Source organism: Gekko japonicus, unplaced genomic scaffold (assembly GCF_001447785.1).
Source record: "Gekko japonicus isolate JY-2015 unplaced genomic scaffold, Gekko_japonicus_V1.1 scaffold702, whole genome shotgun sequence".
Taxonomy (NCBI): Eukaryota; Metazoa; Chordata; class Lepidosauria; order Squamata; family Gekkonidae; genus Gekko; species Gekko japonicus.
The window spans coordinates 752,132-776,085 of NW_015175377.1; the positions used below are offsets into that span (position 1 = coordinate 752,132).

At 42.9% G+C, this 23,954-nt stretch overlaps 1 protein-coding gene across 1 annotated transcript in view; it reads left to right on the forward strand.

Annotated features, from left to right (window-relative positions):
* The window catches only part of PLCH1 (phospholipase C eta 1), a 97,125-nt gene that overhangs the window by 27,697 nt on the left and 45,474 nt on the right, over positions 1-23,954 (forward strand). Inside the window, exons 6-9 of the mRNA XM_015425539.1 lie at positions 2,901-3,104; positions 6,057-6,177; positions 9,711-9,882; positions 22,558-22,665. Coding sequence (XP_015281025.1) covers positions 2,901-3,104; positions 6,057-6,177; positions 9,711-9,882; positions 22,558-22,665 — 605 coding nt within the window. The remainder of the gene's footprint in view (positions 1-2,900; positions 3,105-6,056; positions 6,178-9,710; positions 9,883-22,557; positions 22,666-23,954) is intronic.

Sequence of the window (23,954 nt, forward strand, 5' to 3'; positions counted from 1 at the left end):
TGTTTAATGCAAATCGTGAGCATTCAAGAGAGAAAACTGTTAACCCTGATCCATCCATGTGGAAGCTCTTATGTTCAAAGTAAGAAAAAGAGTAAGGACATGGTAGGCCCATTGCGGGGACAGGAAAGTGAAATTGTAACAGGTGATGAAGAGAGGGCAGAACTGCTCAATTCCTACTTTTCGTCAGTCTTCTCTTCCAAGGGAAATGGTGCTCAATGTGGCAAAAACAGAACACACGATGAGGGGAAGGGAGTTGTAGCCTAGTATCGACATGGGGTAGTACATAAACATCTAGTTTCTTTAAATGAAACTTAAGTCCTCGGTGCCAGATGACCCACATCCAAGGGTACTAGAAGAACTTACAGATGTAATTTCTGAGCTTCTGTCCATTATTTTTGAAAATTCTTGGAGAACAGGTGAGGAGCCAGAAGATTGGAGGTGGGCAAATGTTGTACCCATCTTCAAGAAGGGGAAAAAGGAGGATCCGGTTAACTACTGACTCATCAGCTTGACATCTATACCTGGGAAAGTTTTAGAATGAATAATCAAACAGACAGTCCTCGAGCATTTAGAAAGGACGGCTGTAAATACTAAGAGCCAGCATGGGTTTCTCAAGAACAAGTCATGTCAGACTAACTTTATCTGTTTTTTTTTTGAAAAAGTTACTACCTTGCTGCATCAGGGGAATGCTGTACACATTGATTTCAGTAATGCTTTTGATAAGGTTCCACATAATATTCTTGTTGACAAATTGGAAAATGTGGTTTGGATCCTATGACTGTTAGGTGGATCTGTAACTGGTTGACAGATCGCACCCAAAGAGTGCTTGTGAATGGTTCCTAATTTTCTTGGACAGGAGTAACAAGTGGAGTGTCTCAAGGATCTGTACTGGGATCTGTTTTGTTCAAGATCTTTATCAATGATTTTGATAAAGGATAGAGGGAATGCTTATTAAATCTGCAGATTATACTAAATTGGGAGGGGTAGCAAGTACAGTAGAAGACAGAGTCAGGATACAGGATGATCTTGACAGGCTGCAAAACTGGGCTAAAACAAATAAAATTTATTGTAATGGGGATAAATGTAAAGTTCTGCATTTAGGTAGGAAAAATCAAATACATAATTATAGGTTGGGGGAGACTTGTCTTAGCAGTAGTACGTGCGAAAAGGATCTAGAAGTCTTAGTAGACCATACACTGAACATGAGTCAGCAGTATGATGCGGTTGCTAAAAAGGCAAATGCGATTTTGGGCTGTGTCAATAGAAGTATAGTGTCCAGATCATGCAAAGTGATGGTACCACTTTACTCTGCTCTGGTTAGACATCACCTAGAGTATTGTGTTCAGTTTTGGGCACCACAATTTAAGAAGAATATAGGCAAGCTGCAACGTGTCCAGAGAAGAGCAACAAAGATGGTGAGGGGTCTGGAGACCAAGTCCTATGAGGAAAGGTTGAAGGAGCTGGGTATGTTTAGCCTGGAGAGAAGACAACTGAGAGGTGATATGATAACCATCTTCAAGTACCTGAAGAGCAGTACAGAGTTGTTTTCTGTTGGCCCAGAAAGTCAGGCCAGAACCAACGGGTTGAAATTAAATCAGAAGAGTTTTTGGCTAAACATTAGGAAGAACTTCCTGACAGAGTGATTCCTCAGTGGAACAGGCTTCCTCGGGAGGTGGTGGGATCTCCTTCTTTGGAGGTTTTCAAACAGAGGCTGGATTGCCATCTGACAGCAACGTGGATTATGCGAATTTAGGCAGAACATGAGAGGGAGGGCAGGAAGGGTTTCCTTGGTATTTAGTTCTTGTGGCCCTTTCTTACACACCCAGGGAAATACTGATTGCCATGCTAGGGTCAGGAAGCAGTTTTTCTCCAGGCTGGTTTGGCCAGGGATCCTTGAGGGTTTTTGTCATCTTCTGGGCATGGAACACCGGTCACTGTGGATGTGTGGGGGGAGGTACTTGTGAATTTCCTGTGTTGTGCAGGGGGTTAGACTAGATGATCCTGGAGGTCCCTTCCAACTCTATGAATAATTCTATGAACACAATGCAGGAGGGGAAGCATCACCCATGCCTCCCATTTTGCACCCAGTGCTGCCCCATCCATTGGCATGTCAGTTGTGCAGTGTGTGTATACAGCAGATCTGTTTCTGCAGTGAAATATATGTAAGGCCACTGAATAGAATACAAAGTAGACATACTATCCTGTTGTGTTTTCTGAATCCTTTGAAATGCATATGGTATAAATTGTGTGGACTAATATTTTTTAAAAAGCTTAGCACCACATGGGTCTTGCAATAAGCAAACTGATGTAAAGTTTTTATCTGGGTGGATAGTGTTGCTCTTCAATCTGAATTACCCAAGTTCAAATCCCAGCTCTAAACCTGCTTTCTCACCATTAGTTGAGGGTAAATAAAACCAAACTGCTGCGTTCTACATGTCATTCATAAATTAATAAATTTGCTGCATTGCAAACAGTAATTTTTGTAGGGGTCTTCGTAAGGCAAGGGTTAATGACATACCAGAATTCTTGTCTGGGTTTTTTTTTAACTTAAATTTTTTATTAAGTTTTTAAATTTAACAACATTACTACAAAGCCAAAACAAAAATATAACTATATAAACATTTAACGAGTGATGAACAAGGACTGTGAAGATTCTCATTCAGATCTTCACTCTGCCATAAGGCTGATAGGGTGACTGGGGGCAAGTTGTGTGCTCTTGGCCTTACCTATCTCACAGGGTTCTTGTGAGGATAAAACTGGGGTTGAGGGTAGAAACTTGTATGCTTTCCTGAGCTTCTTGGAGAAAGGGTGGCATAAAATGTAATAAAATAATAGTAAAACTTGTTGTTTATGAAATATCCAGTTTTGCACTTAATATGCTTCTGTGCTTTTTCTTAAAGGTTTTACCAACTTCATGCGTAGTCCTGCCTGTGATGTGTTTAACCCACTACACAGCGAGGTGCATCAGGATATGGATCAGCCTCTTTGCAACTATTACATTGCTTCTTCTCACAACACATATCTAACTGGAGACCAGCTACTCTCTCAGTCTAAAGTTGAGATGTATGCTCGAGTCTTACAAGATGGCTGCCGGTGTCTTGAAGGTGTCCTTTTTCTCTTAATTTGGGGTGGATATTGTCAGATTTTTGACACTGAATCTATGAGTGCAAGCCATTGTCAGTCTCCCTCTGTGTTGGTAGATGGACTTAGGTAGGTATGTATTTATTAATATTTTATCTGTGAATGCTGTGGGTAAGTTGGAAAGACAGCGTACCCTGGACCCCCAGTTGCTTGGAAACAACAGAGGGGAAACTCGTGGACCTTCTGAGGTACCTGGTTAACCACTTGGAAAACAGGAAAACTCAGTGGACAATTGGTCTAATCCTACAGGCTTCTTATTTATAGGAAAGCTGACAAAACTGGATAGCCATAGTTTAGAAGGAAGCTTAAGAGGAAATATACTGCAGTTCTTTAAGTATTTATACAGTTGCAGAGTGAAAAAGAAACAACATTTTTATCCTGTTCCTGAAGGAATGTAGGAAGGAAATACTTATTAGGTCATTTTGACAAAGTAGCAAAAAGAACTGCTTAACCACTACTTTGTCTTCCATGTTCTGGAAGGTGGGACAGTACTGATTATTCCAGAACCATGGTCCCAATGCAGTGGCTCCAATGTCATAGAGTCTTCCTTTGAGCAAGGGCTTTTAGATTTACTTCAGTTTCAAAACTTTGTACATACGTGGGACCCCTCTGAGTGGCAAGGATTATTTTTTCACTAAAACACTTGAATACAATGAGTGATTTCCCACTGAGTTTGATCAATTTTGAACAGGCTTCCCCCCCCACTTGACATAACATTCTCTGTATGTCCATATAAAGGGACCCCCCCCCCAAAAAAAACCCCCACAACAACAACACTGGTACAGTGCTCTGACATGGCATATTGCTTTTATCTTTTTCAACATCATTGTTGGTCAATAGTAAATATTGTTGATTATAACGTGTACAGCTAGGAATTTTGTATTTTGGGGGGAAAGCCCATCCAGGAAGGCTCATGATCTGAAAATATACATTTCATTAGAATGCAGTGTAATTCTTCAGAGGGCTTGATTAAACAATTCTGCCTTCAAGTACTATTGCAAAAAGCTGAAATAAGATTTTACAATTATTTAATGAACTACTTGGCTATGTATAGTAAAGGTAAAGGTTCCCTTGCTCGAAAGCCAGTCGAGTCCGACTCTAGGGTTGCGGTGCTCATCTCCGTTTCAAAGCCGAAGAGCCAGCGCTGTCTGAAGACGTCTCTGTGGTCATGTGGCCGGCATGACTAAACACCAAGGCGCACAGAACGCTGTTACCTTCCCACCAAAGTGGTACCTATTTATCTATTTGCAATTTCTTGCTTTCAAACTGCTAGGTTGGCAGGAGCTGGAACTAGAGACGGGTGCTCACTCCGTCTTGCGGCACCCGGGTCTCGAACTGCTGAACTACTGACCTTCCACAGCCTGCAGTTCAGCATCTTAACCACTTGAGCCACCGCAGCTCCTTGGCTATGTATAGAAAGTTCTTAAAATAGCATGCAAAGATCACTTATATGCAAATTTAAAATGTTTTCCAAAATAAATTGAAATAAAATATGTTTTCCATATGTTTTGGGTAAATTCCTCTTTCATTTCAGCAGTTTCTTATCACCAATAATAATAATGATAATTTCGAATAAAATATGTTGGACACAAAAAATAATAATGATGATTTGAAATCAAGATCCAATAGTAAAATGATCTGAAAATTCTGCTTACAAAGCAGACTGTCTTATTATATTGGAAAATCACCCCCCCCCCCCGGTCATACATAGACTTGGATGTGAGGGCGATCTGGCTGCGACATCTGTCACCCCATACATAGACTTTGCTTTCTGTCTATGCAGAAATTTGGGAATCTCTCACTGTTGCCATTTGCACATACAACTGCCTCACAGTGCAGTCCTAAACAGAGTTACACCCTTCTAAACCCATCAACTTCATTGGGTTTCGAAATTAGGATTCCACTGTCAATCAGGTAATTTGGTTTCATTTAACTGACTATCATATATTAAATTAAGCATGCACAGGGTACATTCATAGTCAAAAACCCAGATCTAAAGGAAAAAATTGTTTGTGCATGTTTGTACAGGTCATACTTTCAACGCAGCCCAGAACTATATGTATTCCACTGTTCAGATAAAGCATTCTTTCTGAATATATCTTTTAAACTCTGAAATTGTAATGACTGTGGCAGCTCTAGTAAGCATGGCAGCTCCATAGATAATGAGATCTTCCAAAGGATTAGTGTATTTGGAATTTGGTAAACATTTAATTTCTGACTAAATTAAGTAGTTACTGGTGCAAGTAGAACTGGGGCAGATAAGAGGACTATGTACATAAAAATCTATAGCCGCTTGAGAGTTTAGTCAGCCAGGATTTATAGAGAAATGTGTGAAGGAGTTGTTGGCTGGAAGATCTTACTGCCTCAATTGGGGCAGCCGGAAAAGCAGTTATTGTCAAGGAGATAGCTTTCCTCCCATCTCAGTTTTACAGTATTTTTATACAAATCAGTTCTCCTTGGTTGGCCAACAGGATTATCCTAGGGCCAGTTTTGATGCATGTATATTCAGCTGACATTGGCCAATAAAGCCAAACAGTAGGCAAATTATCATATTTACCTAAAAAAAATATTGAATTCTTAATGCGCACAGCTCCAGATCATCTCCGGCTGAGTAAAAGGCCAGTTAAATTTTTGCTCAGCCTTTTGTCATACTTTCCCCCTTGCTAATTACGCTTGATGGTAATAATAGCATAGCACTCAGCTTTAATCTTTTGCCAGCGTGAGCATGGTAGATTATAGAAGATGAGACTAGTTACATGTAATAAGAGAATGTCCATTTGCTCAGCAGGACTTGCACGTACCTGATTTCTTATGAGCACTTGGAACAGTTCTGTCTTCCCCTTTTTGGGAAAAAAGTACTAACTGTATCCTTCAAAATGATATTTGTTTAATGTACTACCTTCGTGTCTTAACAGTTGATTGCTGGGACGGTCCAGATGGAGAGCCCGTTGTGCACCACGGTTATACTCTTACTTCCAAAATCCTCTTTAAAGATGTAGTGGAAGTGATCAATAAAAATGCCTTTACAAAAAATGAGTAAGTTTAATAGGGACCTTGGACACATGTAGCAGTTTATGCAGTATAGTTTATACAGATTAGTATATTAATTGCTTCATGAAAATAGACAAAATCCTGTGAGTTTTTGGTCAGTGTTATGTTTATGTTGTCAGATTTTTAAAAATGTGGGTTTTTAAAAATTCTTTCAAGGTCCCGTTGATTGTGTCCCATTGATAACAGTTACATTGATTTTATTTGGATAGTAGAAATGGATACTGACTAGGGATGGGCACAAATCGCTTTTTTGTGGTTTATTTCAGTTCGTGTTTCAGGGCTGAATAAAAACCAATACAAACTAGGAGGCTAGTTTGTGAACCGGATCGGTTTGTATCAGTTCATGAACCCTGCTTTCTGCTCCCAGTTGCTTTTCATTTGACAGGGAACAGGGAACAGAAATCAGGGGTTTAAATGGAGCCATTTAAACTACTGCTTTCTGCTCCCCTCTGGTTAGGTAATATTTGTGAAGAGGGTTTAAAACCCCTGCTTTCTGCTCTTCACAAACCACCATGAGCCGCCTTAAATTTTATGGAAGTTCGTGGTGGCTCTTCAGTTCATGAAGTTCACGCAACAAATTCACCGAAATATGTCACGAATTTATGTTTGTGAGCCAGTTCATGCCCATCCCTAATACTGACTTTTATCCTGTGGTCAGGGTGTGTGTGGGTCGTTTGTACAGGTTCCCACTTCCCACTTTGTCCCTTGCCATGAACCCAAGGAGCAAAATTTTAGCGCTGTACAGTGGGAATGACTATTTTGTGAATTCTGCACTAGTCATAGTTCATTCTGTACAAAACTCTGTGGTTTAAGATGCCGTACAGAGAAAGTAAAGTATACTCACCTTGTACCCAGATCATATACATGTTTATATGGAAATCAGCCCCACTGAATTAGGGTGGACTTTTTAGTAAATTAGCATAGGATTGCTGCTATAAACGTATGAAGGCATGTTTAAGGCTGCAGCCCTGAAATTAAATACTATAGCTTTTTAGAAGGGCACTGCTGTTAAAGCCATGAATGGAGCTGCAGTACTGGCTAATAAGAAAGAAGGGAGTTTCTTCACTGTATCCTTTCTAGTCTTAACCACCATGGCTGTTTCAAGAAAAATAGTGACTGTGGCAGCCAGAGTAATTTTGACATTTCCTAACTCTGTGAATCAGTTACCCCACACACATTTTGTAGCCGCGAGCCTGGTTAGAGAATGAGGGATAGGACCAAGAGAACAGAATGCTCATTAGAGACCTGGGAAGGATGTTTGTTGATCCTCGGTATATTCAGGCATTAAAGCTGAATGGAAACCTTGTTCAGTCCTTGTAGAAAGGAGAAAGCAGACCTGTGAAATTGAGACTGTGCTACTTTCACCTTTGGAACTGATGTTGGGTGGCCGGTTGGGCTCCGACCCAGAAGATCTGAACCGGGGATTACAGGCTGTGGCTGGGTGGCTCAGGCTGAGCCGGCTGAAACTAAATCCAGCGAAGACGGAGGTCCTGTGCCTGAGCCGGAACGATCCGGGGTTGGGGCTCCCTCTCCTGACCTTCGATGGGGTGACTTTGGTGCCAGCGTCAGAGGTTAGGAGTTTGGGAGTGCTCCTGGATCCCTCCCTAACTATGGAGGCCCAGGTGGCAGCCACTGCCAGATCTGAATTTTACCATCTTAGACAGATTCGGCAGTTGGTTCCCTTCCTCGACCGCGACGACCTGGCTACAGTGATCCATGCGACGGTCACCTCAAGGTTAGACTACTGTAATGCTCTCTACATGGGGCTGCCTTTGTCGCATATCCAGAAGCTGCAGCTAGTCCAGAATGTGGTGGCCAGGCTGTTAATGGGCCTCCCCAAGTGGGAGCACATCCGGCTTGGGTTGAAAGCGCTGCACTGGCTGCCGATAGCATACCGAATCTGCTTCAAAGTGCTGGTACTCACCTTTAAAACCCTACATGGCCAGGGTCCGACTTACCTGAGGGACCGCCTTTCCCCACATAAACCCCCAAGAGCACTTTGGTCAGGGACCCAACATCGCCTGGTGATCCCAGGCCCCCAGGAGGTAAAGCTTGCTGCGACCAGGGCCAGATCCTTCTCAGTGGCAGCCCCTACCTGGTGGAACGAGCTCCCGGAGGAGATCAGGGCCCTGCGGGACCTTAAGCAGTTCCGCAGGGCCTGCAAGACAGAGCTCTTCTGCCAGGTTTTTGCATAGGGGCCGCCGCCACCACCACCAATGGTGGCAATAACATTAGGACTAGGCCCTTGGAAGTTTCCGCTATGAATTGTATGGCACTGACACTGTGGGACTGGCTTGAATTATCTACTGGACAGTATCACCCCAGGGAAATGACTGACGTCATCAAAACCACTCAAAGACCATCTTGTTTACAAAAGGCACTTTATTATTGTTATTGTTATTATTATTCATGATTTTATTGTTTTATCTGGTTTTATGCATGGGCTCTTGCCCCTTGTAAGCCGCCCTGAGCCCGTTCGCGGGAGGGCGGGGTAAAAATGCCTAAATAAATTAAATAAATAAAAACTGTGGGTAATTATGCAAGCCTGTTTCTGTCTTCCAAGCTTAGGGACAGTCTGCAACCTCAGGAAAAAGGAACCGTTTATTTTGAGAAGAATGATGATATTTTTATTTATTTAATATAGAATATACCCAGCGTATTTAACAAACAATTAACAACCTCTCTTCCCAGTAAAAACCATCCAAGAAATTGCAAAGTAAACCAATCCCATTAGAAAATTCAAGTAAAAAGTTACCCAATTAACGCCTCAAATTGGAAAATACCTTAGGAAATCCATATTACAATGACTAATTACAAGCCACCCAGTAAAATCCATTAAGACTGTTCTAACCCATAATAAGTTGTTAGAGCTATTAAAGGCTATTATTTGTCTCCTAGGAAACAGAAATGATATAGCCAGCAGGGCCTCCACTGGGAAGGAGTTCCACAGGGTTGGGACTAGTGATGCCAGCTACCATGTGGGACCTGGGGATCCTCTGGAATTACGGCTCATCTCCACAATACAGATATCGGTTCCCCTGGAGAAAATGGATGCTTTGGAGGGTGGATTCTGTGGCATTGTATCCCACTGAGGTCCCTGAACTCCCCAGGCTCCGCCCCCAAATCTCCAAGAGTTTCCCAACCTGGATATGGCAACCCTACTCCCTCCATCCCCTGATGGTGGCCCGGGGGGGACCTGGCAACCCTAAGTTGGGATGATTACTGAGCAACCTAATGTCCTCCTGTGATAGAGTCCAGAGTAGAGCCTCGCTCACAAGAGTTTAATGAACAGAAGGTTCCTATATGTGTGAGGGAATAGGAAGCATGAAATGGGCTACTTAACTAATAGCCAGTTTCCATGCTTGCTTGGTAGGGTTTCTATCCCATAAAGAAGATAATGGCATTAAAGGATTGTAGAAATGATTATATTAACACACAAGTAACAGTTATTATATAAAAACACACAGGGTATAGTTATGGGTGAACTGTTGACACCTTGCATTTTTCCCTCCTGCTAGGTTTCCTATTATATTGTCTATTGAAAATCACTGCAATATTCAACAGCAAAAGAAAATTGCTCAGTACCTCAAGGAGATTTTTGGTGACAAACTGGACTTGTCTTCTGTGAGCATTGGGGATTCCAAGCTGCTTCCAAGTCCTCAGAGTCTGAAAGGCAAAATCCTAGTCAAGGTAAATAATTAATACCAGTATGCAATTAAAACCAGTTATCACAACTAATACAATACCATAAAACATTACAGTAAATACAACCTTTTGAGATTTGGCGGCCATCCGTTATAAAGTGCTAGTGCTTATGTGCCATGGCCAGTGTGGCCAGGGCTATTAGAATGCTTGTCGGAACAGCTCAGTCTTCACCGCTCTACGGAATTACAGTAGCTGTGCCCCAGATGATATGGTATGTCATGAATCCCATGAGCAGGTTGTCACTGAATGTACTTGTTTCACTGCTGCACAGTCCCTAGTGTTTTTCCATTGTCCTTGATCCCTTCCAGTCCGGCTTTCGCCCGGGTCATGGGACAGAGACAGTGCTGGTTGCCTTGACTGACGACCTCCGTAGGCATCTGGAGCGGGGTGGTATGGCGGCACTGGTGTTGTTAGATCTGTCGGCTGCGTTTGACACGGTCGACCACCAGTTGCTGGCCCACCGGCTTGCTGACGTGGAGATTCAGGGGCTTGCCCTTCAATAGTTTGCCTCTTTTCTCCAAGGTTGGGGACAAAGGGTGGTGATAGGGGATCAGCGGTCCCTGGAGTGTGGGGTGCCTCAGGGGGCTGTGCTGTCCCCGATGTTGTTTAACATCTACATGCACCCCCTTGCCCAGGTTGCCCGGAGTTGTGGGCTTGGGTGTCATCAATATGCAGATGACACCCAGCTCTATCTGATGTTAGGCGGTTGGTCAAACTCTGCCCCAGATGACCATCATAGGATGTTACAGGCTGTGGCTGGGTGGCTCAGACTGAGCCGGTTAAAACTAAACCCGGCAAGACGGAGGTCCTGGGCCTGAGTTGGATCGGTTCAGGATTGGGGCCCCGACTCCCAACCTTCGATGGGGTGCCTTTGGTGCCGGCGTCGGAGGTTAGGAATTTGGGTGTGCTCCTGGACTCCTCTTTAATGATGGAGGCCCAGGTGGCAGCCACTGCCAAGTCGGCCTTTTACCATCTTTGGCTGACTCTGCAGTTGGTCCCCTTCCTTGACCACGATGACTTGGCCACAGTGATCCATGCGATGGTCACCTCGAGGTTAGACTACTGTAATGCTCTCTACTTGGGGCTGCCTTTGTCGCAAGTCTGGAAGCTGCAGCTAGTGCAGAATGCTGCAGCCAGGCTATTGATGGGTCTCTCTAGGAGGGATCACATTTAGCCTGTGCTGAAAGCACTACACTGGCTGCCAATAGCGTACTGGATTCGCTTCAAAGTGCTGGTTCTTACCTTTAAAGCCCTGTATGGCCAGGGTCCGGCTTACCTAAGGGACCGCCTTTCCCAATATGTTCCCCCAAGGGCACTACGGTCGGGGAGCCAACATCTCCTGGATATTCCAGGCCCCAGGGATATTAAATTTGCTGTGACCAGAGCCAGGGAATTTTCGGTGGTGGCTCCTACCTGGTGGAAGGAGCTCCTGGAGGAGATCTGGGCCTTGCAGGACCTTTCTCAGTTCCGCAGGGCCTGTAAGACAGAGCTCTTCCGCCAGGCTTTTGAGTAGGAGCCGCCGCCACCACTATTCCATCACCGCAATTTATGCATCATCGCGCCACTTCCACCATAATGTGGTTCCATCGGGGTGCAAGGTGACCCTGGAAGGAGAAGGGATCACAGGCTATTGGAATGTTGCCGTTGGATTAAGTTCTACCCCATCTTGTGATAGATGGAGCGCTGACACTTTTGTTGTTTGTATTATATTGTTTTATTCTGTTTTATACTGTTTTTATCTGTTTTAACTTTGGCACTTGTGCCTCGCTGTTAGCTGCCCTGAGCCTTTGGAGAGGGTGGGATATAAATCCAAAAATAAAATAAATAAATATATAAATTGTTTCTACACATGTTGGAAACAAATGTATGTTTGGTGGAGGGATGGACTGCAGGGAGTGTTGAACATGTGAAGCAGCCTTAATATACAGTCAGATTCTTGCTCTATTAAGGTCAGTCTTGTCTCCTCTAACTGGCAGCGGCTCTCTAGCCGGATAAAGGTCTTTGGGTAGAGGCCTTTTATGTCACCTGCTACCAAAGCTGCGGTGGCTCGAGTGGTTAAGACGCTGAACTGCAGGCTGTGGAAGGTCAGTAGTTCAGCGGTTCAAGACCCGGGTGCCGCATGATGGAGTGAGCTCCCATCTCTAGTTCCAGCTCCTGCCAACCTAGCAGTTCGAAAGCAAGAAATTGCAAGTAGATAAATAGGTACCGCTTCAGTGGGAAGGTAACAGCGTTCCGTGCGCCTTAGTGTTTAGTCGGAAATGTCTTCAGACAGCGCTGGCTCTTCGGCTTTGAAACGGAGATGAGCACCGCAACCGTAGAGTTGGATTCGACTGGCTTTCGAGCAAGGGAACCTTTATCTTTACCTTTTTACCAAATTATAAACTGGATATATGAGGAATTGAGACTGGGACATTCTGCATGCTAAGCAGGTACTCTTCCACTGAGCAACAACCCCTCCCCAAGTGTTTCCCATTCATCCAGCAAGAGAACAGGCAGAAAAGTGTTCACTCCTACTCTCTCTAAAGGAAGAACCATCAAATTAGACAGCCCATGTGGAGAGGAGGTTCCTCCCAGTTTCTGGGTCTGCTGTTTTTGAGATAGCAGGGTTTATTTGCAGTTCCTAATTGCTATCCTGAGAGCGCAGTCAACTTGGTTAAGCAGTCTTCAGGTGCTTTCTACCTGATGCTTTTGGGTAGAGTGTGGAAGATTAGACCAAGGGCAGTGTCTACTTGCTTTAGGTTGAAGCAGTCCCTTTCTGAGCCTTCTCCTCCATGGCTATTGCGTAAAACATTGCAACAAGCAGAAAATAAAGCTGTCGATGCATCCATTTTCTCTGCTGAGGCCCGTTTGCTTCTTAGTCTGGGAAAGGTTCATCAGGCAGCCACAATGGGTGCTCACGAGGGAATAACAAGCAGAGTGTGTATGCCATGCAAAAGCAGTTTTGACACCAGGGGCATACAGGAAATTATAAAGGGGACTAGAATTGGCCTGTACTCTTCATTAGCAGCACCTATGGTGGCGTTTTTGCAATGGATAACCTTTTGGGGGGGGGCGGGGGTGAAAGTTAGAAATCAGGAGTACTTTCCTAATTGTAAAACCCTGGATAACTTGGGAAATGGTTGGACTTGTATAACTTACATTTGAGACGGGACAAGGAGGGGAGTTCCCCCTCAGATAGTTCAGTATCCCCCTTCCCAGGGTTTGATTGGTGCTCCTCAGCCTTCCTCTTTCTCTACAGAGATATGATGGGTCAATGAATGGCTTCAAGGCTTTCCAAACAGAGATTGTGTAGGAATGTCCCTTCCCCAATTGATGCAATGAAAAGGGGAACCCCAGAAGACTGAAACAGAGACTGGTAATATTGATCGGGGGGGGGAGAGGAATGCACTGTCATCCAAACCCATGAACAAGAGGTGCCTGGTGGAGAAAGAAACAGCAGTGCTGATCTCAGTGGCTGTACCTCCTCTAGCATTTGCTTCCACCCCAAATGCCAAGATTGCATGCAGACTGGAGGATTCAAATTGGACTTGGATCTAAATCTCCTTGCTGCATTGTTAATATTGTCTATGCTCCTACCCCCTCTTTTTTTTTTGAGACCTAGAAATTTTTCCATAATTATGGCAGAAAGGGGTGTTTGTGCATGAAAGGACTGTCTAATGTAAGGATGCCCAGAGGGTATGGTGGAACCCTTACGGTGCCTAATCAGAGAAGGTTGGGTTATACTGTCTTTAAGTGTGGTGCTTCACTTTTGTTCATGCTTATGGAAGCAGGTGAAGGGGTGCATCGTTTGGGTAGAGGACCAAAATTCCCATCTACTCCAGCCATTCAGAATCAAGTCCATTCCTATCTGTGTAGGATTCATCCATCTTCCTTGGTTTCCACTAGCATGTGACAAAATGTTGCCAACTACCTTCTATTGATATAGATATTTGCAAGCTGGTCCTCTACTGCTAGAGTGTGACATTGGCTTCACCGGATGCATTTTATTTCCTCCTCCTGTTTCGAATGGGTGATATTTTATTAGTGATGTAATGACCGCAAAACATATGAAATGAGCATTTTATGTAGTTCAGTGCTGTTCATATCAGTATTTGGCACTAATCAAAAACCACTGCTTTGTGATATGTGCTTTTAATTTCCTGAGCATCCGTCTCTGTCAGACCTTTTATTAACAACACACATCACAGCTGAAGTGGTCCTGCAAGAAAGATTTTGTCATTCTAAGTTGCATTATTGATCCAACAAATCAATCTTGTACACTCAGTATAAAAATTAACTAGTGCTTCAAGATAAAGCCCCATAGAAATAGAAAAATAAATGCTAGATAAATAAAGGGTAAAAGAAATACTATGCGTACCAGTCTTGCACCTAGCCACTTGCATTGGGTAAATATTCCCTTCAGGAAGTAACCAGAGCTTGTTGATTGGATGTAAATAATTAAGGGTATATGCAAGTGGGTGGGCATGTGTTTTTGTGGCTCTTCCCTGGCCCTCTGTTCAGTCATCCTCCATTGGGAGGGCAAGTAGGTTTGTCTTGTTCCTGTATTGTGTGTAGCTAAATCATTCAGTCACTCTTAGCACAGATATGCAGGAGAATTACCTGCCCTTAGAGGAAGCTCCCTGTTGAATGAGTCACTACTGTTTGCTTACCATCATTTAATCTAGCCCAGAACAGAGACTCACACAAAAACATATGGTGTGGAGATTATTCCAGTGCAGGTGATTTGTTACTACATTTTCAGATATATAAGGACTAGGAAAAAGGCCTGTTGTGGAAATAAATACAATGGCCTCTAGAAAGAGGCTCTGGGCGGGTGCCCCAGCCTTGGACACTCAGTGTCAATTTGCTGTGGCGATCTCAGCAGGGTATAATGACACCATTTTCTCCAGAGGAACTGATCTCTGCTACCTAAAGAACAGTTGTAATTTTGAGTGATCTCCAGCCCTCACCTGGAGATTGGCAACGATGGTTCACCAGAAGGGAATAGTTGGTTTGGAGGGTGGAATCTATGGCTTTGTACCTGTCTGAGGTCCCACCCCTCCTGAAACCTCACCCTCTCCAGGCTCCATCCTTCACATCTCCAGGAATTTCCCACCTGGAGTTGGCAACCCTATCTCCTTCCCAGCCAATCATCAACCTACCTTTATTTTCCCCTCACTCTTCAGCTTTACACCCCCCACACACCTGCAGCCTTTCCCGTGCTCTGAAGCCCTGACTGCTACGTCACATTGGCTGTCATACGGGGGCCACCTCAGCAGCATGTAAGGATACAGAGCCCACCATTTCCTCCAAGGGAACTGATCTCTGCCATCTGGAAAGCAGTTGTAATTCTGAGTGATCTCCAGTCCTCACCTGGAGATTAGACACATTTTACCTCACAACAGCAAACTGTTTAGAATGTTAGAGGCAAAAGCCAATCAAGTCGCATATGCAAACGACCTCTGTGTTCCGAGGCAAAGGCCAATGAGGCTGCATATAGTTCTGGCAAGAGGTGTTCTTGAAAAGAGAAGTGTCTGTCAGAGCTCTCCCAGCCCCATCTACCTCACAGGGTGTCTGTTGCGGGGAGGGGAAGGGGTTTGTAAGCCGCTCTGAGACTCCGAGTGAAGGGCGGGGGATAAATCCAATCTCCTCCTCCTCCTCTCCATATGCAAACAACCTCTGTGTTCTGACTGGCTATGGGGGGGAGAAGAACAGCAAACTGTTTAGAATGTTGGAGGCGAGACTCAAGCAATGCAGCCAGTGGATAGGGACAGATTCTGAGTGACACACCAGGGCGCCAACCAATTCTGGAGCATGTGGAATGTTCTAGAGAAGTGCCATCACCATTTGGCTTTTATTTATAAGGGAGATGGTTCATGCCTCCAGTTTGAATCCACACACAAAAAAATTTGACAGGACTATACATTGAGGCACACATTTTGAATCTGTGTCAGAAGTTTGGGGTATATTGGGCTGGAAATACCCATCTTGAGAAACCCACTCCATGTTCAGGTTGCTTGGATAACCTTGGACAACTCTCTGCATCTGACCTACCATAGAGGGTGATTGTGTGGCTGATAAGCCACTTCATGGCCCTAATTTGGTATGTAAGAAATGGAAAAGAGTATTATACCCAGGGATTTCCCCATTGACCCCCATTTTGTATCACCAAAAATTTGTTTCAGTTAAAAGTTATGGTTCATAGTGCAGGGACTCCTTTCTTAATCAAATGACCTTAATGAATACAAATATGACACTATTAAATAATAGTAGTCAAGTCTAGATAGAAGGAAGGATTCTGGAAGAGACAAAATGGTTGTTGTAATATCAGTTTTAAGTTTCCTCCAAAAGAAGGAAGTTAATGATCAAATAAACAGACCATTTAACTGAATTTGAAGAATTAATTCAAGATATAAATAAGGAGGAGGGGAAATTAATTACTCAAATATGCAGAATATTATTAAATCAGGGACAGATTCTGGTGCAGATGATTTAAAAAATTGGGAAGTAGAATTCAACACTAAATTTAATGACAAGAATTGGAAACAAATATTTGAATGAGTTCCTTGTAAATCATGTTCAAGAAGTTTACAAGAGCATGCATTAAAGGTGTCTTGAAAGTGATATTTGACCTCAGTTAGGAAAGACCATTTAATGAAAATAGAGAATAAAAACTGCTGGAGAGGTTGTGGTGAATTAGAGACATTTTTATGTATGTGGTGGTCCTGTCCAGTTATAGCAAATTTTTGGAACTCAATATTTACAGATATTGTTAAAATAACCCAGTAACAAATAAAACCTACTGTTGAATTAGCCCTGCTCAATTTATTTGCCTATGAAAATTTTCAGTGTAAACAAAAAACTCTTACTAATTTTCTTTTAGTTGCAGCTACGATGCTTATTGCCCAGTTTTGGAAGAATACTAAAGAGATTTCCTTAGATAGATGGTGTGCTAAATTAAGAAATATTGTGGTGCTTGAAAAATTAACAAACAAGATTAGATTAATTCAAGGGAGAGAGAAAATGATTTTGAGACAATCTGAAATAATTTCATAACTTATTTTATGGAATTTCCAGAATATAACTCTTTGAAAAATGTTTTTTAATTGGATGGAGACCCTTATATGAAAATTTGACCAAGGTATGAAATAGTTATATTAGGAGATATTATCATTCAGAAATGGATTTAAGGAATTTATGCTAAATTATAGCCAAATTGGCTGGAAGCTCCCCTCTCCCTCTTCATCCCCCCCCCCCCATTTTTGGTTCATATATTTGCATGTTTTGTGAGTGTTTTGTGGTTGGTAACAATTACATAATATGATAGCATTATCTAAATATTGGGTATGAGGTTATCAGATGATTTTGTCCTGTTTTATTTTCTTGTTTGGTATTTGTTGTTGTGTGTAAAAAATATAAAACAATAAAATAATTAAAAAGCGAAGCCAGTTTGTAAACTCCTTGGAGGAGTGGTGTGATACTAGTGTAATGTTAAAAATGGTTTAACACATAAATGTCAAAAGTGCAGACAAAATATGTGCTATTCAGGAAAGCGTCAGCAAATGAATTTCATATGGAGGAGGGAGAGGTACTTTTCTCCCTTTCTCACAATACAAGAACTCGTGGGCACTCAGTGAAATTGCTGAGCGGTCGGGTTAGAACGGATAAAAGGAAGTACTTCTTCACCCAAAGAGTGATTAACAGGTGGAATTCACTGCCACAGGAAGTGGTGACGGCTACAAGCATGGACGGCTTCAAAAGGGAATTAGATAAGCATATGGAGCAGAGGTCCATCAGTGGCTATTAGCCACATGGTATAGATAGGGGCTCTGGGGCAAGTGATGCTCTGTCTTCTTGGTGTTTGGGGGGGTCAACAGTGGGAGGGCTTCTAATGTCCTGGCCCCACTGTTGGACCTCCTGATGGCACTGGTATTTCTGGCCACTGTGTGACACAGAATGTTGGACTGGATGGGCCTTTGGCCTGATCCAACATTGGCGTCTCTTATGTTCTTATGGGGGGACAACCGTGGACAATGCTTTTGGGTCCTTGTTGGAGAGAAATGTGGGGTATAAACGACAAATAAATATATACTTGTGCCTACTGGCTCTGTGAAACATTATTTTTCCAAAGGTTCATTTTTCTTACTTGCTCACAGGGGTGGCTTCGTTGTCCTTGTCTTTTTACTGCTTCAGATTCAGAAGTTTCAATGGTCAAAACCCAACAGAGTGTCAACCTTAACCTTATCATTTTATGGAACAGAATAGCCTGCCAGAGGTGAAAATAAAACAGCCTCAGCTCCTTTGACACAAAGGCATGCTGACAAAAAGTGCCTCTCAGACCACAGCATTAAAAAAAACTTTACAGGGTAGGATGGGGGGGCCATTGAATAGCTCATCTCTCTATGAATTCTACCTGTCAGAGGCTTATATTCTGCAGGCTTTGTTATTCCTGCTATAAAGGTGGTCATGTCTTTGTGTCTTTTGTAAAAATTGACCCTTTCATACTCTACTTGAGAAAGATGAAGACCTTGGAACTATTAAACTGTGGCTGAATAATAGCTTTTTAAAATGAGTATTGCACCCTTTAGATATCCCCAGTACTTTATAAAATTCCTGTTAATCCAAATGTTCATACTATTGCAGTTTGTTGTCAAATAAAAGAAGCCTAAAATTAAGTCCAAAGACCTGGTTAACAGGGTAGTGTTTAACCATGGTTTCTTACCTTAATTGTGGCTAAGGTTCCAGATTTACAGAGGAAACCAAGGTTTAGCTTGCTGAGCTAATGCTGACTTCTGGAATGTGTGTAGAGGAATGCTGACAGGATCTGCTGGTCATCTAGTTACCAAAGAGGAAGAGGCAGGGCAACTGCCGTTAACTGCAGATTGCTCTGCACAGAACCTATGCTTAGCCATGGCTACTGAAAACCATGGTTTGAAAACCAACTTCGAACCATGATTTCATGCCCTGGTTTGTGGCTGATTCTTAACCATTACTTAGATATTCAGAGATAATGTTTTAATCAGAGTTCAAGAAAGCAAGCCATGGTTAAACATAATGGGCTGTGTCCTAGTATATGCTAATGATGGAGACTTTATCCAGTGCAAAAAAAAAAATCTTCATCCAGGTGGTGTATTGTGCTGGTGGAAGGCTCCTTGTGTTGGAAAAAAGGCCCCACAGGTAGCAGAACAAAATACAAAAAGGAGGTCACCTCCTCCATTTTATCTTCACAACATTCCTGGGAGGTGAGACAGAATAGTCAGCCAGGCTAAGAGTGAGACAGAATAGCTAGCCAAGGTCATCCAGTAAGGCTGGATTGGGACTGGTCTCCTCAGGCCTAATCCAGAACTCTTAACTACTACACCACACTGGCTGACATATGATCCAACATACTATGCTGAGATTGCACAGGGCCAGAGGTTGGAATGGGCAGTGTACTTGCTTTGGGGAGTAAAACTAATGTTCCTGGTTAGTGATGTGGTGGTCTAAGGAAGATGTTGCCCCAAAATTAGGGGAGACAGGAACAAAAAGCAGAAGTCATTTGGATAAAGGTGCCCACAGGAGGACTTTGTTGACTTAGTCAGGACCTTGGACAGCAGCCTGATTGGGTTTTTATAAGTGAAGGAAACAGGATTAACTTTCCATACCAGGTTTTCCTTTCTTGCTCCCTTAAGGTAGCTATACTGTGAGGGTTTCAGAATGTGTGATGAGAGCTCAGGAAGAGGGAGTGGTAACTTCTTCCAAGGAACAGCAAAAGCCTTTATTTGGATACAAATAAGGGAGAAAGACCTTGGGATGCAGTTGGAGTTGACACAGATAAAAGTGAGGAGCAAAAAAGACTCAGAGAATCCCAGAAAAAACAAAAAGGAAATAAAAGCATAAAATGTATAAGCTAGGTGGATAAGTTCTCTAGCAATCTAAAATGCCTTATGTTGGTGATGGCCCTAGGGGTTCAAGCTCTTCCATATGTCGCCAGTGTGAAAAGGTCAAAAACTAACAGGAGTAAATCAGGCTGAACTGAACAGGACAAGAGAAATAACAATGGCTGGGATCTCTTTTTATAGATTAGCTGAACTCTCGGGCTCAGTTATCCAATTGGCTTAATTGCAGCCGGAAACTGGGTGTACATATATGCATCATCCCCTCAATGGTGATTCCAGTCTAGAAGTCTGGGGAAAGCCATTCACTAATCCTTCTGCCAGCTGTCCAGGCTGTTTTGTACATTCAGAATTGTCAGATGTTGGGGCGCCTGTGTCTTTCTTTCGTGATGCATTATCCACCTCCCCAGTGAGACTTCCTTCTAGCTGGTATCATCCTAGGGTTATGGTGACACAAACAAATAGTTTCTTTTTAGACACAAAGGGAAAGAGATTTTAGGGAAGGGTGCCTATCACCACAGCAGGGTGTAGAGCCATCTTTTTTGGAATTATGTTATAGTAATCAACTGTTACTGAAATATTCCCAGAGCACGTGCTGTATTATATAAACCGATCTCCCACTCTTCTAAATGGAACCCGCGTGTTTGTTTGCGTTTGTGCTTGCAGGCCTGTTATGACCCATTAGTGTCTCAAATGTTTAACATACTAAAATGGAATGCCAGCAGTCCTTAGGGCATATCTGTCAGAAGCAGGAAAACAGACAAATCTGTTAATTTTCGTGCTGCTCAACAGATTCTGAAATAAAATTCTAAAAGCAACGGGGAAATCTTTTAAAGGTTTTATATACTGTCAGGGGCGTAGTTCATATTTAAACTGTAATAAGTCTGTGGGGGTTGACACCAGAATGGAAAGATGTTTCCCACAGCATAGCATGCAGCATTGTCTAGTTCTTCATAGGTTGTTTGACTGAAATACTTGACTGCCCATAGCATATACATGAGTGGTAGAAACTTTGAAATGATTATAAGGCATTTTAAAGAGGTGTTTTGAATTTGCAACTTTTCTCAATATGGACTGATTGTTAAATTCCATCGTTCATGTATAGGAGTTGGAAAAGATAGCATGTATTTGAAGCAAGCTACATTTTCAGAACTGTCATGTTATTCAGCTGTCTAGGACTGTACCACTTCAGGCTGGATGCTTCCCTGTATTAAAAAAAAACCCCAAGCCTTCCATGAAAATAATTGCCCCCTCCCTGAAGATCTAGTTTTTTGTGTTCAGGGATAGTATGTGGGGTGTACTGTTCAAATATGTAATTTCCCTACTGCAATCTGAATTATATGGTCATATGAAAGAGGTGTACACCATGGTATTTCTGAACATGTTGCTTGGTTCTAAAATAGAGATAGCTAACTAGGAAACAGAACTTCCAAGAGGAAAAAAAACAAATATAGGGTGTGGTCAGATGGCGTGCTGATAGCGGGTTAAACTGCTCTGGTTCTGACTGGATTATATTTGACCTGGATAAACACGATCACCCTTATCCCGCCTCACCGCAAAGTCATGTTGCTCCCCGGCGTCTACACTACCGACGCATGGGAGCGTGTGTCGGCGGTTTTTTTAATTCTCAGTTTGCGCATGCGCATAGGTGCTCATCCGTAGAATGGGGGGCCTGTGAAACTACCATGGCGCATGTGCAGAACCACCAGGGCGAATCAATCCAACCCCTCCAACGAAAGACTTCCCTTTAAACGTTTGACCCAAAAATGGCCTCTGTGAGATCCTGAACTCATCTAAACTCTAAAACAAGTGACTTTTTAAATGTTGGTTTTCTAAACACGGTAGCGGAGCTCCACCTATGTGCAAACTGCCGATGCTACAAAGGCGGGCGAAAAACGGAAGCCTCAGGCAGCTTTCGAGCGGGGAGGGGGTTTAAACCGGAAGTGGCTTGACACTGGAGGAGCAATCACACAGGGGAAAATGCATCTTTAAATGGGAGAGCTGAGAAAACACCACTTTGGGACCTGGTAACAAAATACTCTGGGTTAAAGCGGTTTTGAGCCAGAAACCAACAGCTGGGAACGGGAGGCAGATGTTGACTCTGTGATCGTGCGTATAAAATCCGTTGCTGAATTGTCACGACACCAGATCAAACGGCACATCTGAACGCACCCATAGTAACAAAAGTGAATTCCACACTGCTGTCAATTAATAGTGCGATACTTCTCCATGAAAAATCACGTTGCTGTTTTTATAGCACTTCCACGGCTCAGAAAGTAACACTTTACTGAACACTATGAGGACCTGATGACGTAAGGGCTGATTCATGAAAGCTTAGGCTGGAATAAATAATTAGGCATTTAGGTGCCGCTGAACTTCTGTTTTCTTTTTCTACTACCAGACTGAGAATGCAATCCTGAGCAGGTCTGTGCAGAATTCTGCTCAGGTCTATTCAGTGGGGCTTATTTCCAATAAAATGTTCATTAAAAAGGCGCTGTAACACAGCTACCCCTCTGGAATTATTACTAAGACCTTGTATGTATGTTTCTGACTCAAAGAAGTATTTTCAGAAGTTCAGAAGGATTCTATGGGGATTTTTCATAGATGATATACTTAGCAGATGGTTTGAGGAAAACCTGGAGGCTCTGGTTGCTTCTAAGACTGTAAGGACATGTTCACAGGCTTCAAATAGTTGAAATCAGTCCAAATAAAGAGGAAATGCTTGCTTTACTGTGCCTCTTCTGCGAGGGCAGCTGTTTTGTAATTTCTGCTGTCATTAAGGCACAGTTTTTTCCCTCCTTCTCAGGGTAAAAAGCTCCCCTTTAGCCTTGGTGCAGATGCTGAAGAAGGGGAAGTTTCTGATGAAGACAGTGCTGATGAAATTGAAGATGACTGCAAGTTAAAGGCTTTCTATGTGAGTATGTTTTTAATGGCCTCCTTTAAGGCATGGGCATCAACGCACTTTGAGGAGGGGCTGTGGCTCAGTCCTTGGCACCCTGATGTGGAGATCTCAGGGCAGCAAGAGCTGGAGAAGGCCTCTCTCTGCTGGAAACCCTGGCGAGCTGCTGCAGGTCCAACCAGTATTAGCCTGCTAGTCTAGGTGAGCTAGATGGAGCAATGGTCTGGTTTGGGAGAAGGCATCTCCATACGTTCATATTCGTTTCATAAACAGCTTAAATGCAGTCTGGGACATTGCTGGTCAAAGGGATCCTCCCCACACATTCCTCATCCTCTTAGTGTCCCTGTATTGTCCACTCCCACTGTCAAGATCTAGATTTTAAGTTCCTCTGATAGTGACCTCTGATGAAATTTTATAAAATGGTGTTGAATTAGCAATATTGTTAACAATGCAAGGCTTTAAATTTTCTTCTTTTGCAGCTGGTTCTTGAGTGTTTCCTTGTTTCCCCACTAGGTTCTATATAACTTGATTCTATAGTCTGTACTTTCAATATCCCCTTCCCGAGCTGTTTTCTTCTTGCCGTTCCATTTGTGTTTAACACTTCCTTGTAGTAATGGATTTTTAATTTCTTACACTCAGTGGCAATGCAGCATTGCTGTTCCATCGCGAAACAGATGTTAACGTTCCAGCCCAGAGGAAGTCATACTTGACTTGTTTGAAATTTTCCTCATGTGCCAAAATATTTTTATAACAGTATGCTACAAATGAAATTTGTACTCTGTATTGGCAGTAGCAGATGCCCCTCTCCTGAGTGTGGTCAGAATGTGACTCTGTGAATTTGGATGATTGTTGTTTAAATTGTTCATGTTGCCCTCAGTGTAACTCTTATATTTAGCAATATATTTTCAAAATGACTCTCTGCTTTCCTCCTTGATAATATCTCCATTTTGAGGAGCCTGCATTTTTCGGAATGCTGCACAATGCTAGATAATTCTTGTGCACTGTGAGGTTGCTTCCTACCGAGAGAGATGATATAGCTTTGGATACTGGAAGCACAAGACAAAACATGTGCATGCAGCGACCCAAGAAGTTATATCTGCTCAGTGTTCCTTCTGCTTGAAAATATTATCTTTTTTTCTGGTAGTGAAAACCTGCAGATGACAGGGGAAGTCATGACATGCTGCCTAGAGAACGGGGCCTGGAAATCTTTTACTTAAGTGTACGAGCTTATAGTTCTTCTCCAACCCACCTTGCTTCACATGTGTAAGGATGATGCAGCTCTTCCACTGCAGGCGCAACTCTCA